The sequence below is a fragment of the Thamnophis sirtalis genome, unplaced genomic scaffold, assembly GCF_051295495.1.
Source record: "Thamnophis sirtalis isolate CommonGarterSnake01/CBP01778 unplaced genomic scaffold, rThaSir2_p1.2 scaffold_7, whole genome shotgun sequence".
Lineage (NCBI taxonomy): Eukaryota > Metazoa > Chordata > Lepidosauria > Squamata > Natricidae > Thamnophis > Thamnophis sirtalis.
In genome coordinates, this window is record NW_028261387.1 from 91,333,516 (window position 1) to 91,348,503 (window position 14,988).

General features: G+C 46.8%; 1 protein-coding gene and 1 non-coding gene across 2 annotated transcripts in view; both read right to left on the minus strand.

Moving 5' to 3' along the window:
• The window catches only part of LOC106540587 (peroxidasin homolog), a 104,641-nt gene that overhangs the window by 39,746 nt on the left and 49,907 nt on the right, over nucleotides 1–14,988 (minus strand). The window contains exons 2-4 of the mRNA XM_087720605.1: nucleotides 11,747–11,818; nucleotides 6,235–6,306; nucleotides 5,375–5,446 (exon numbers count right to left, since the gene is read on the minus strand). Coding sequence (XP_087576731.1) covers nucleotides 5,375–5,446; nucleotides 6,235–6,306; nucleotides 11,747–11,818 — 216 coding nt within the window. The remainder of the gene's footprint in view (nucleotides 1–5,374; nucleotides 5,447–6,234; nucleotides 6,307–11,746; nucleotides 11,819–14,988) is intronic.
• LOC148044764 (U5 spliceosomal RNA) lies at nucleotides 13,997–14,111 on the minus strand. The gene has a single exon (XR_015697428.1). It is a non-coding gene; the product is annotated as a U5 spliceosomal RNA (small nuclear RNA).

Here is a 14,988-nt window from a genome sequence, read left to right on the forward strand (position 1 = left end):
GGTACAATATACAGATAGCCCTCAACTGACAATAGTTCATTTAGTGACCATTTGAAGTTACCACGGCACTGAAAATTTGTGGCCGCTTTTCACACTTAAAACCGTTGCTTCATCCCCATGGTCACATGATCCAAATTCAGCCGCTTGGCAACTGGCTCGTATTTATGACGGTTGCAGTGTTCCAGGGTCACAGGATCCCGTTTTGCGACCTTCTGATAAGAAAAGTCAATGGAGAAGCCAGATTCACTTAACAACGGTGTTGCTAACTGAACAATTCGCTTAACAATTGTGGCAAGAAAGGTCATAAAATGGGGAAAAATTCAGTTAACAGTTGTCTCACTTAGCAAGGGTAACTTGGGACGTAAGGCGTTGTAAGTCAAAGACTATATGTATATGGTGGTTTGGAAACTTAATTAGCAACAAGAAAGTCAGAAATTCAAAGTTTTCTCTATTGGTGTAAAAATGTGTTCCTCAAAACAACTGAATTTCCCCGTCACGTTGCTACTACAGACCAGAGGTGGGTTCCTACCAGTTCGCACCTATTCGGTAGAACCGGTTCGTCAAATCTACCGAACCAGTTAGAAGAGGTTCCACCAATGGACCCGGAAAGCAGGCCACACCTACAGAAGAGGTTCCAAAAAATTTTGAAACCCACCACTGGTCCTTGGATGTGATTATTCTACACTATCCTGCTCCTATTTATAAAATTCAGTGCCTCTGTGAAAGGTAAGGATGACTTCTGCGTTTGTGGTGCAATTAGAACATTGTGTGTATTGAAGTTGTTTTAACGCAAACCAAAGATGCCTTTTAAAAAACAAGTTTACATCCTATGCATGCCAGTGCTGTGTGTGAGGTTATTTAAGGAGGTTCTGACAAGTGTCGTCGGCATCTTCATATCCGGTCACATGGGCGGCAAGCCACTCCCATCCAGTCACATGGGTGGCAAGCCACTCCCACAAAGGAGGCCACACCCACAGAGTAGGTTCGAACAATTTTTGAAACCCACCACTGCTACAGAAAAAAACAATTGTTATCTAGGCTGCAATAACTAGAAGTCTTTCTCTTCTCCCATATTGCCTGATTATTGCGGACAGATCCTTCGATTCCAACACAATTGTTTAGTTTTTCTAGCCAGGAATGTAACACATCCAGCATTCTGGAGGTTTCTCAGCCCTTCCAATGAATTTTGACATGTGGTAAAGTGTTTTAAACCGGATGAGACCGAATAGAATTGACCATTCATTGTACGTTGAGTTGGATGTGTGATAAGAGAGCTGCACGGCATGACTCACAAACGGGTGGAGAGATTTAGGAAAAACAGTGAGATCAGTGCAAGCGTTTTTCCAGAATCCGATCACCATCGAAAAATGTATTTTTTTTTAAATCCAAAGTTTTTTTCTTTTTTAATACAAATTTACACATATTATAGGAACAAGGTGTTGAGCGGATCTTCCCCCTTACATCCTCTCATTTACATCATCCATTTTTTACATCGTAGCTTTGTTTCAGCCAAATTCTTTTCTTCCATTACTTTCCATTTTTATACTTCTATTTCTTCTTAATACATAAACCATCTCTTCAATTTGCCCCTTCAAAAATTACACCAAATTATCGTTTCCTATTTCTCCATGGGTCTATTTTACTATAAATATATGTCCTCTAATTAAGTTTTAACACAGAGAGCATTTCTTTCAATTTTTTCCACAATTAACAATATGCTATAATTTCTCTATTTCTTAATTAGTTGCATAACAATACCAATCCTATTACTTATTCCCTTTAATCTACTAATACAACTCCCCCCCCCTTCTTCCTCTTTTATCCCTTTTCTCTTGGGCTCTCAAGAATTCCACTTTTAATCATTTTTCTTCTCCTTTCTCCTAACTTCTTCTTTGTCTTTTTCCTGTTTCCATCCAAAAAGATATTTGAGGCTCCCCGTGGCACGACATAACCGCGGTAGACTAAAGCGCGCTGACAACACCGTGGCGCTAAAACCGCTATGTCAAAAGCGCGCCGACAACAGCGCGCCCACAGAAGCGCGATTTAACTTAAGGTGAGGTTTAGGGTTAGGTTTAGGGTTAGGTTTAGGGTTAGGTTTAGGGTAGGTTTAGGATAGGTTTAGCGTTAGGTTTAGGGTTAGGGTTATTTTTAGGGTTATGTTACAGCGCGCTTCTGTCGGTGCGCTGTTGTCAGCGCGCTGTTGTCACACGGTTTTGACGGTGCGGTTTTGTCACCGCGCTTTAGTCACACGCGCTTTAGTCTACCGCGGTTTTGTGGTGGAACCGAGGCTCCCATTAAGCGGCTCAGTTTTACTGAGATGGATTTGAGCAAAGGGAAGGTGTCTGTTTTAGGACCTGAATCAAAAGCTGTTCCTACAACGGAAAATCAAAAATAACAGAATAGAACCATGATGGCCAACCTATGGCATGCGTGCCAGAGGTGGAACTCAGCGCCTTCTCCGTGGGCACGCGTCCCATTGCCAGCTGCTCTTCTGGTTTTACAGCATGCATGTGGCCATTTTGGGGGGCTGGTTTCTGGCCTTTTTGGGGGTGATATGGCTCGAGAAAAGGCCTGGAAATTCCCTGGAAAATGGCCTGTTTTTTGGCTGTTTTCCAAGCCATTTTTAAGTCAAAAACAGGCTCGAAAAAAGGCCTGAAAATTCCCTGAAAAAACAGCTTGGAAAACGGCTGTTTTGGGGCTGTTTTGGGGCCATTTTCCAGACTGTTTTTCAGGGAACTTTCAGGCCGTTTTTCAAGCTGTTTTGGGTCCAAAAACCAGCTGGAAAACAGCCCGAAAAACAGCCTGAAAACAGCCCCCCAAACAGTCCCAAAAGTGGCCAAAAAACAGACATGCACACGCCAGCCAGCTGATCTTCGTGTTTCCAGTGCTCTGGTGTGCACACATACATGCACATTCACACACATTGTGGTCTGGGCACTTGGTGCCGAAAAGGTTCTCCATCATTGGAACAGAATAACAGAGTTGGAAGGCACCTCGGTTCTTAAGGGGATCTGGCTTCCCCATTGACTCACTGAAGGTCGCAAAAGGGGGTTTACATAGCAATAGCAATAGCAGTTAGACTTATATACCGCTTCATAGAGCTTTCAGCCCTCTCTAAGCGGTTTACAGAGTCAGCATATCATCCCCACAGTCTGGGTCCTCATTTCACCCACCTCGGAAGGATGGAAGGCTGAGTCAACCTTGAGCCGGTGAGATTAGAACCGCTGAACTGCAGATAACAGTTAGCTGAAGTGGTCTGCAGTACTGCATCCTAACCACTGCGCCACCTCGGCTACATGATCCCAGGACACTGCAGCCGTCATAAATACGAGCCAGTTGCCCAGCATCTGGATTTTGATCACATGACCACGGGGAATTGCTGCAAAGGTCATCAGCATGAAAAGCGGTCCTAAGTCCCTTTTTCCCCCCAGTGTGTTGAAACTTTGAACGGTTGCTAAATGAATTGTTATAAGATGAGGACTATCTGTAGATGTTTATAAATACATCTAAAGATATATCGATGTACAACCCAGGCTACACAACTAAGGAAGACACAGCATGGAATTCTCTAAAGCAGGGGTGTCAAACTCAAGGATCCGGCCTGTGGGGTGCTTACTTCGTGCCCTTGGGGTAATAGCAGTTAGACTTATATACCGCTTCATAGGGCTTTCAGCCCTCTCTAAGCGGTTTACAGAGTCAGCATATCGCCCCCATAGTCTGGGTCCTCATTTCACCCACCTCGGAAGGATGGAAGGCTGAGTCAACCTTGAGCCGGTGAGATTAGAACCGCTGAACTGCAGATAACAGTCAGCTGAAGTGGCCTGCAGTACTGCACCCTAACCACTACGCCACCTCGGCTCTGGGGCCCGTCTGGAAGCAGTAAAACACTGGTCCATGGTGCCTCTGCCAGCAAAAATGGACCTCGGGGGCCTATTGCGCCTCCCCCGCACCTAATTTTTTTGGCTGTGATGGCCTCCTGCAACCCTCTGCCAGCAAAAACAGAGCTCAGGAGCCATGCGTGACACACACCCCCCCCCCCCGAGCTCTGTTTTCGCTGGCAGAATGCTAGCAAATAAACTAAAAAGAAAACAAAAGGAGAAATGTTTCCCCTTTTGCATTCGAGCGTAGCAATAGCCCTAGCACTTAGATTTATATACCGCTTTACACTGCTCTGCAGCCCTCTCTAAGCGGTTTACAGAGTCAGCATGCAAGAAGGGACAGAAAAGGAGAAAGGGAAAGACAAAGATGGGAAAATGGGAAGAGAGCAAGGAAGGAAAAAAAATAAGGAAAGGGGAATGAAGGAGAAAGGAGAAGGAAGAGGGAAAGAAAAAGAAGGAAGGAAGATTATCATGAGAGTGGGGGAGGATCTCAGGGAAATCCTGCCCTTAGCACTTGGCCACCACACAGGGGCCCCCGACATGATCGACATCGAGCAGGCCACGCCAACTCTGGCCACATACACCCCAAATCCAGTGTTGGGATTCAGCTGGTTTAAGCCAGTTCGGAAGAACCGATTGTAGCAATAGCAATAGCAGTTCGACTTATATACCGCTTCATAGGGCTTTCAGCCCCCTCTAAGCGGTTTACAGAGTCAGCATATCGCCCCCACAGTCTGGGTCCTCATTTCACCCACCTCGGAAGGATGGAAGGCTGAGTCAACCTTGAGCCAGTGAGATTAGAACCGCTGAACTGCAGATAACAGTCAGCTGAAGTGGCCTGCAGTACTGCACCCTAACCACTGCGCCACCTCGGCTCTTTTTTGTTAAACTGCTGGCTGGCCCTGCCCCTCCCGGGAGTCGCCATGTGCCGCGTTTTGGCTCCCAGGTAAGTGCATGGAGACCTACGAGGCGCAAAACGGGGTGCAGGGGGATGGGTGAGGCACAGCCCCCTGCAGCAGCCCTTTTTGCTCCCCGGGGAATCCAGGAGGCAGAGTGCTACCCACACAGCTGATCATTAGGGCAGAAAACTGGTTGTTGAGTTATTTAAATCCCACCAACTGCCCAAACCCCGCCATGCCACCCGAGGTCAAACACGACCCTGATGCCGCCCTCAGTGAAATCGAGTTTGACACCGCTGCTCTAAAGGGAGGAGGCGAGACGAGGGCTAAGTCTCCATCTTTTTGCAAAAAAAAAAAAAAACCCAACTCTTTGGTGCTGTTTTATCTTCCCCCAACGAACTCTTGCCAAGACTCACAGTCATCTTGGCCAGCCAAATATTTTTTAAGAACAACTTGCATTTGTTATTTTTGGGAGGGAGGGAAGGAGGGAGGGAGGCAAGAGAGATGGGGGGGGGGGTGTTGCATGGCTAAAACCCAGAGAGGAAATTCCATCGGTCTCTGTGCAATTTGCTAACCAAATGTTTGGCCCCAACTTACAGCTGTTCCAGAGAATGCAGCCCCTTGAAAGCCTCGCTCTGAATGCTTTGGATTTCATTCTTGTAAAGGTAACTTGGAAAAGAGAGAGGGAGAGAGAGAAAGGGAAGAATTAGGATGTGGAAAATCTTTGGTGGTGAAAACAGTATTGTCTGGGTGTATGTAAATCTTTAAACAAGCAAGTAAGCAAAATAACTCAAAATTTCATGCACCATTATACATGTATTCCTCGACTTACAACCAGGGATGGGATTCAGCTGGTTCGGACCGGTTAGAGCAAACCGGATGTTAATTTTACATCTGATTCACCGAACCGGTAGTTGCAAGGACTGGCTAGCCCCGCCCCCTCCCCTCCCCCTCCCAGAAGTCTCCACACAGCCCTTTTTGGATGCCAGGTAAGTGCAGGGCCCGCGCGGAGGCTCTGGGAAGGCGAAAAACGGAACTTCCGAAAGTTTCGGAAACAGATCCGTTTTTGGCCTCCAGGGGGCCTCTGGAGCCATTTTGCCCTCCCAAAAAGTCACCCAGGTGGTTTTCATGTCTAAGGTGGAACTAGAACTCACAGTCTCCTAGAGACTGGCTCAAAGTCACCCGGTGGTTTTCATGTCTAAGGTAGTACTAGAACTCACAGTCTCCTAGAAACTGGCTCAAAGTTACCCAACCAAATTTCATGCCTAATGTGGGACTAGAACTCACCAGAACTTACTCAGCTAGGGCTTGACTAGAATTCACCATCTCCTGGTGATTGGCCCAGTTGGCTGGGAGATTCTGGGAGTTGAAGTCCCCCCCCCCATCTTAAAGCTGCCAAGTTTGAAAAACATTGATTTTTAGAGAATATCAAAAGCTGTGGAAAGATCAATACTCACAGGTATTTCAGCTTCTTAAGCCCTTCAAAGGAATTTTGTGCTATGTGCTTCAGTAAGTTGTTGTTCAAAAGCCTGGAAGGGTTGGGGGGGGGGGTTGGGGGTGAAAGAGATAGATCAAAGCAATGGATGAATACATTATTTGGAGCTTTCTGGCTGAGTTCCGATGTTTTCCTCGTGAACCGATTATCATCCATTGCTCATCCAAGGATTATTCGAAGACTTCAGAAGTAAGACAATCAACTATGAAATCCCAGTAGGCAGATTAATAAAAGGTGAGTCTCACATTTAACCATCCCTCAATTTACTGGGAATAGAAGAAAAAAAAATCCATTTGTCTAAAGGAAAAACAGGATATAAATCTGAACAAAACAGCTACAGTTAAGTCTGGAATTAACTCCATCCATCAGGGAGCATAGCTCTAGGTCACCGGGCTGTAAATAGCAATAGCAATAGCAGTTAGACTTATATACCGCTTCATAGGGCTTTCAGCCCTCTCTAAGCGGTTTACAGAGTCAGCATATTGGCCCCAACAGCAATCCGGGTCCTCATTTCACCCACCTCGGAAGGATGGAAGCCTGAGTCAACCCTGAGCCGGTGAGATTTGAACAGTCGAACTGCAGAACTGCAGTCAGCTGAAGTAGCCTGCAGTGCTGCATTTAACCACTGCGCCACCTCGGCTCTTCCAGTGAAGTGGTCTGTAGCCTCTGAGCTTGGTTGTCTGTTTGCATTCAGACATTCTTTTACCCAACTAGGTAACATCACCAGTGCTAGAAGGGAGTGGGGTTTGCTCTTTAGTGATTTTGCACATCCTCTCCACCAGCCCACACCCAGATAAGCAGGGATTAACACCAGACAAACAAATGAGCAGAAACCAATGCCCTAGAGTCAAGGAACGCCAAGGAAAAAGCCACAGCTTTACCAAGAATGCCATGGCAAGTTGCTATGTAGAAAAAGGGAAGAAACGTCACTCCCTTCTAGCACTGATGCCATTACTTAGGTTGGGTGATGAAATGTCTGCTCAAAAAACAACCAAGCTCAGAGAGGGCACCCCAGTTCTCCTCCTCCCCCTCCTCTTCTCCACAAATCTCACTACCTCCTAGGACTATGTTACCTATATGAGTAATGAAATGTCTGAAAGAAAACAAACAAGCTCAGAGATAGCCAAGAATCCCACAGTCCTCCTCTTCCTCCTCCTCTCCCCTCTCCCCACAAATCTCACTACCTTCTAGGACTGATGATGTTACCTATATGGGTAATGAAATGTCTGAAAGAAAACAAGCAAGCTCAAAGATAGCCAAGGATCCCACAGCCCTCCTCTTCCTCCTCCTCTCCCCTTCCCACAAATCTCACTACCTTCTAGGACTGATGATGTTACCTATATGGGTAATGAAATGTCTGAAAGAAAACAAACAAGCTCAGAGATAGCCAAGAATCCCACAGTCCTCCTCTTCCTCCTCCTCTCCCCTCTCCCCACAAATCTCACTACCTTCTAGGACTGATGATGTTACCTATATGGGTAATGAAATGTCTGAAAGAAAACAAACAAGCTCAAAGATAGCCAAGGATCCCACAGCCCTCCTCTTCCTCCTCCTCTCCCCTCTCCCCACAAATCTCACTACCTTCTAGGACTGATGATGTTACCTATATGGGTAATGAAATGTCTGAAAGAAAACAAACAAGCTCAAAGATAGCCAAGGATCCCACAGCCCTCCTCTTCCTCCTCCTCTCCCCTTCCCACAAATCTCACTACCTCCTAGGACTGATGATGTTACCTATATGGGTAATGAAATGTCTGAAAGAAAACAAACAAGCTCAGAGATAGCCAAGGATCCCACAGCCCTCCTCTTCCTCCTCCTCTCCCCTCTCCCCACAAATCTCACTACCTTCTAGGACTGATGATGTTACCTATATGGGTAATGAAATGTCTGAAAGAAAACAAACAAGCTCAAAGATAGCCAAGGATCCCACAGCCCTCCTCTTCCTCCTCCTCTCCCCTTCCCACAAATCTCACTACCTCCTAGGACTGATGATGTTACCTATATGGGTAATGAAATGTCTGAAAGAAAACAAACAAGCTCAAAGATAGCCAAGAATCCCACAGTCCTCCTCTTCCTCCTCCTCTCCCCTCTCCCCACAAATCTCACTACCTCCTAGGACTGATGATGTTACCTATATGGGTAATGAAATGTCTGAAAGAAAACAAACAAGCTCAGAGATAGCCAAGAATCCCACAGCCCTCCTCTTCCTCCTCCTCTCCCCTCTCCCCACAAATCTCACTACCTCCTAGGACTGATGATGTTACCTATATGGGTAATGAAATGTCTGAAAGAAAACAAACAAGCTCAGAGAATGCCAATTCTAGATCAACTCTTAGTTACAGAAATTCTCTTCTACCTGCTTTGGAATGATGGGACTTCTGTCTAAAGAGGCAACAATATTTTTTTCAGGTAGACTGAAAAGTTGATGCTAAAGTCTTCTCCTCCCTCTGTGGCTGGGACAGGCTCCGGGCGAAGGAAATTTTCCTCTAGCAGCAATCTTCAAGGGATATGTTGGCTAGTCCTTGACTTACAACAGTTCATTTAGTGACCATTCCAGGTTACTGAAAAAAGTAACTTGTGACCATTTTTCACGTTTACGACCATTGCACGGCCACTGGATAAATTCAGATGCTTGACAACTGACTCACATTTTGACGGATCACAGTGTCCTGTGATCCAATTTTACGTCCTTTGGACAAGCAAAGTCAGTGCGGAAGCCAGATTCGCTTAGCGACCGCGTTACTAACTCAGCAACTGCAGTGATTCACTTAACAACGTTGGCAAGGAAGGACGCAAAATGGGGCAAAACTCATTCAGCAGCCGTCCCCGCTTAGCAACGGAAATGTGGGAGGGGCTCCACTGCGGTCGTAAGTCGAGGACTACCTGTATTTTGAACGATGCTTCGGACGGCGACCGAGGGGTTATTCGGCCCTATCCCAATGATTCATAACAAACCCTCAAAGGGCAGGAAACGAGAGGCTGGAGTGCGAGTTTCCACAATCTGCAATTTCATGAGAGTTGTTTCAGTTTTAGGTCTCCACTTGAAACATCTGCAGATGGTTTCCATGGTTTCCAGAAACAGCACCGGTCAAACACATCTGGAAGAGCGGCCAAAAGATTTGGCTGTCTGTGTTTTGGCTCTGGTGAGAACAAGCTGTGGTCTGTTTCCACAGAAGGATTTGCGTCCAGCAGCATCCGTCGACATCGCCAAAGTTTGCAAAGCAGACTTGGTGATAAGCTTCTTGGCTTAAACCTTTTGGCCTGGATTGCCTTGAACTGATCCAGTTTTGTTTCCCTCTTCGCTTTCTTCAGTTCTAATCAGGCTTGGATCCCAAGTTGGAAGCTGCTCCTATTTTTATTTAATTTTTTTAAAAATTTTGCTTGGCTGTTTTCTGCTGCTTCAGAAAAATCATTTCATTGTATCGGTAGGAAAAGGAACCTGGAATTTCCATCATAGGCCAGGATGGCTGTAAGCGAGGCACCTACAAAACCGACTTGTTTTCACAGCATTTTTCTGTGGTTGTTAAGTGAGCATGAATCCACTGCCTGCAATGGACATTTTTTAGCTAGAAAACTGAAGTTTGCTTCTTTTGGCCCTGGCTGCATAGCGCAGTGTTTCTCAACCTTGGTAACTTGAAGATGTCTGGACTTCAAGTCCCAGAATTCCCCAGCCAGCAAATGCTGGCTGGGGAATTCTGGGAGTTGAAGTCCAGACATCTTCATGTTGCCAAGGTTGAGAAACACTGGCATAGCGTATTCCACCACAGATATGGCACTGTTTGAGTTGTTCTATGCTCCATCTGGTGCCAGCTTTGATAGTGTCTATCCACCACGTTCTTTGTTGACGTGGTTTCCTTTTACTGCTAACTCTCCCAAACACGAATTGCTTTCTCCAGTGGATTTGAAACTAATCAAGGAGAGAAGCAACCTTAGAACGGAGGAGAAATTTCCTGACAGTTAGAACAATTAATCAGTGGAACAGAAATTGCCTCCAGAGGTTGTGAATGCCCCAACACTGGAAGTCTTTAAGAAGATGTTGGACAGCCATTTGTCTGGAACGGTATAGGGTTTCCTGCCTAGGCAGGGGGTTGGACTGGAAGACCTCCAAGGTCCCTTCCAACTCTGCTATTGTATTGTATTGAAATGACCAAAGAAATGAGACACAGTTTTGTGATTTTGCTATTCTAGTGAATGGCTAGTTTCATGCGCTCCAATACAATTTGCTTGATAGTCATTTTTACTGTCCAAGGATAAAGGTGACCACTGCTTTTTGTTTCAATTTATATGTGAGTACATGTGCACCTTCATAGCCCTGTTGGTTCTAAATAAATGAGAATATTGGTAGCTCAGGATTGAAATGACGGGTCCTTGGTATTCTTTTGCTAGCACTGATGATGTTACCTAGTTTGGGGAATGAAATGTCTGCATGGAAACAACCAAGTTCAGAGATCACCAAGGACTCCACAGTCTATGGAGATTCTCAGTCATCCAGGTCATGGCTCCCCCAACGGTGCTTTCTTTCAAGTGGCAACCGGACTTTTTTTGAAGAAGCAAAAAGCATCCAAGAAGCTGTAGTGAAATGTCTTCAAAGAAACATCAGAAAGTCCAGTTGCCTCTTGCAAAAAGCAGCTTTGGAACCCTACAGTCCTCCTCCTCCTCCTCCTCCTCCTCCTCCTCCTCCTCCTCCTCCTCCTCCTCCTCCTCCACCACCACCACCACCCCCCTGCAAACTCATTCTCTTTCTAGCACTGATTATGTTACTTACTTAGGTAATAAAATGTCTGCAAGAAAACAACCAAGTTCAGAGAGCACCAAAGACCCCAGAGTCCTCCTCCTCCTCTTTACAAACCTCACTCCCTTCTAGCACTGATGATGTTACCTAGTTGGGTAATGAAACTTCTGTAAGAAAACAACCAAGCTTGGAAAGCATCAAGGAGCCCACAGTCTTCCTCCCCCCGTCCTCCTCCTTGTAAACCCCATTCCCTTCTAGCACCGATGATATTACCTAGTTGGGTAACGAAACATCAGTAAGAAAACAAGCTCAGAGAGCACCAAGGGCCTTTCTTGTTTTGGCCTTTTACAACAGTCCCAGTTTCTCATGTGGGCCCTGGATAAAATTAATTGCCCGCCTCTGTCCTACATAGATCAAGGCTTCCTAGAAACCTATGAGTTCTGAAGCCCAGCTCATGAGCTATGACCTCCTGGAATGCAATAAAACACAGGGCTGTCCAAGCACAACAGAGCAGGTGATTCTGCCTTCCCAATCTGAGCCAATAAATCAAGCTACCTTGAAACTCATCCAGCAGACCGTGACTGAACTTAAGCATCGTGCCCCAGCCAAGAAAATCAAAACCATCCCTGGCTCAGCGGGGGTTATTTCTGCCAGGTTAGGCAAGAAACAGCTGGCGGCTTTCCATCCTTCCATTTTAGGTTAAGGCGGGTGAAAGGAGCAAGGGAGCACACGAGGAACTTACAGAGTGTCGAGATTCTTCAGATTCCTGAAGACACCTGGCTTGATGCTTTTGATGCGGTTGAAGCGCAGATCCCTGGAAAGAATGAGAAAAGAGCTTAGTCCATCACCCATGCGTGCGTTGCTCCCCCGATCATCCTGATAATTGACTTTTGGGTAGGTCTGTAGGACATGCTGAGCTAAGAAGCTCAGCTAACAGTTGCACACACCTGCCTTATTCCCCCTAAGGCAGGGGTGTCAAACACAAGGCCTGCGGGTTGGATCCGACCCATGATATGGTTGGATCCAGCCCACGAGGCCATCCTGGAAAATGTAAGGGGATGGCCGGTGTCGCTTCGGCCTGGTCTACCCAGTGCGAAGAGAAGACATGCCAGCAATTTTGGGAGTGGCGTCAAGCTGGCCATGCCCACTCAGTTGTTCCCCCTAAGGTCAACCATAGCCCTGATACAGCCCTCAATGCAATTGAGTTTGACACCTCTACCCTAAGGCACCTAGTGCCAAAAAACAGAGGTGGGCTTCACATAATTTAACAACCGGTTCGCCGAGTGCAGAACCAAAAATGTGAACGCGCGTGGCTTCAAACACACGGCGACTTCATGTGTGCGGCTTCCAGCACACTTATTCGGACAGCTGTGGTGCGTAAAGCAGGCGAGGCATAGAAATCAGCTGGGCTGCGTGGGCAGGCGAGCGAGCCAAAGAGATATATTATAGTGGTGGGATTCAACCAGTGTAACAACTGGTTTGCTGAGAGCAACAAACATGTGCTCCGCATCACGCAGTACATTTCAAAACAGCTCTAAAACTTACCTTCTACTGCAGCTGCGGTGAGTAAAACAGCTGAGGTGCATCAATCCACTCTGCCGCGCCTATCAGCTGGGCTTCAAACAAAGGAAATATAGGACAGACTACCGCAGGAGCTGCTGGGCGGGGCCAACTGATTGCTGATATATAGGATGGGAGAGCACCAGGGCGGGTGGGCAGGCTCAGCCGGTGGTCAGAACTACCAGTTAGCCTGAACCAGTCCGAACCGGCAGCAGCCCACCTCTGCCAAAAACCCACTTTCATGGTTTACACATAGCTCTTGCACTATAATATCTAGACCTTTTCAGGTGTTCCTGACGCATGAGCAAATTTCAATCTATGCAACATGATTGCGCATGCTACTCTATGATCTGAGTTTCTATTTTAACTTGGCGCTCGAAGTGCCTATACGTTAGAGCCTAAAGCAGTGATGCCAAACCTGTGGCACATGGAGCCATATCTGCTGGCACGTGAGCCATCAGCTCCAGTGCACATGTGCATGCCGGCCAGCTGATTTTCAGCCTTCAGTCGGGTTGGGGGGAGGTGTTTCGCCTTCCACAGGCTTTTAGAAAAGCCCCTGGAGTCTGGGGAGGGCAAAAAACAGGCCCAATGGCCAATTGGAAGTTTGGAAATTATCTGTTTCCAGGTTCCAGGGGACTGGGAAAAACCGTTTTTGTCCCCCTCCCCAGGCTCCTATGCATGGGGGGTGACAGGGCGTATGCATTGGGGGTTTGGGCACGTGTGCACACTTACACCTATAAAGCCCTCCATGGTAGTGGATCTGCGTACTTGAGAGACCGCCTCCTGCCAATTACCTCCCTGCGACCTATAAGATCACATAGATTGGGCCTCCTCCGAATACCATCCGCCAGTCAGTGTCGACTGGCAACTAGACGGAGGAGGGCCTTTTCAGTAGCAGCTCCGACCCTTTGGAACTTTCACAAGTTTCGTACCCTCACCACCGTCCAGACCTTCCGCACAGCCCTCAAGACCTGGCTATCCCGTCAGGCCTGGGGATAAGATCACAATCTGTCCCCACCCGAATGAAGAATGAATGTTGTGTACTATTTTACTCTTATGTATTGTTTTATGTTTATTGTTTATACCCCCCCTCCCTATTTTATGTAAGCCGCCCTGAGTCCCCACGGGGAAAAGGGCGGCCTATAAATATTAATAAAATAAAATAAAAAATAATACACGCTTTGGGCATTCTGACTGGAAAAGGTCATCACTGGTCTAGATTCTAGATCCCACCCACGCCCTACAGGGAGGCAATTTATAATGGTGGCAAGGCACATCTCGTTAAGAACAAGTTAATGGCTTCCTCTGCTTGAGTAGAGTTCAACGGGAGCGCATACTCCAGCATTTGACTATCTACCCAACCGAATGGGAAGCAACCATTCTCACGAGCGACAAGACATAGTTAATTCTATTTTTAGAACCAGGTAAGGGTAGCCCCACCGAAGCAGGGCCTCAAAAAATTAATCGAAACTCATAAATGTTCCTCTCCACGGAAATCTTTAGTAAAAGGCGAAAGATTTATACGATCTGAAGAGAAACCAGAGTATGCTCGTTGCTTCCACCGACACCGAGCCCTACGGCGGAGATGGACACTGAGATTAGGGCGCCCCGCGCGACCGTGGCCAACACGGATCTGTGGGTGGACAGAAATACTTTTTCGAACATTCCCGCCCGTTCCAGAACCGGGACTTCCGCACGAAGCGAAACGGTGCCTCCATCACGGGAGACTCGCGGGTCCTTTCTCTTCGCAAAGCATCACGGTTAAAGCCCATGCAAATGAGGCTACTCATCTCCCCGCTCAGTTTGGATTCCTTTTGAAAGCAAAAGTTACGCCCGCTTCTTAAAAAAAAAAAAAGACCTCACGTAGCTGACGTGACTTTGCATCCTGATGGTAACTTTAGGCGTGACTCCCGATTGGATCGCCCGTGTTTATCGCTCGCAGCTCACGGGGAACGAATTTGGCGGGGAGAAGAGTAGCCTCATTTGCATTGGCGTCTCCCGTCATGCTTTGCGAGGAGGAAAGGCTGCGATTCTGCCGTGATGGACGCAGCGTTTCGCTTCGTGCGAAAGTTCCGGCTCTGGAACCGGCGGGAACGTTCGAAGAGGTCTTCTTGTGAATACAGGGACGCGTGTTTAATGGCCGGTCACGCGGGACACCGTACCCTCAGTATCTAGGGCCGGGGTATATGGAAATGCAATGTATTGACTACGCTGAAGCCTTAAATGTTGTTTTTCCGCACTGAAACGGAATTTTTGGAGGCTCTTTAATAGATTACCTTTAAGTCTGTTTAACAACCCCACTTGGTGCTTCGGTAAAAAAAACCCATTTAAATTAATTCTTATTTATTTATAAACACATACTCCTTGAGCCGTTTCTGTCTCGTAACCGGGAAGAGGGATCTGGTCCGTGTTTTTAATCAAAGG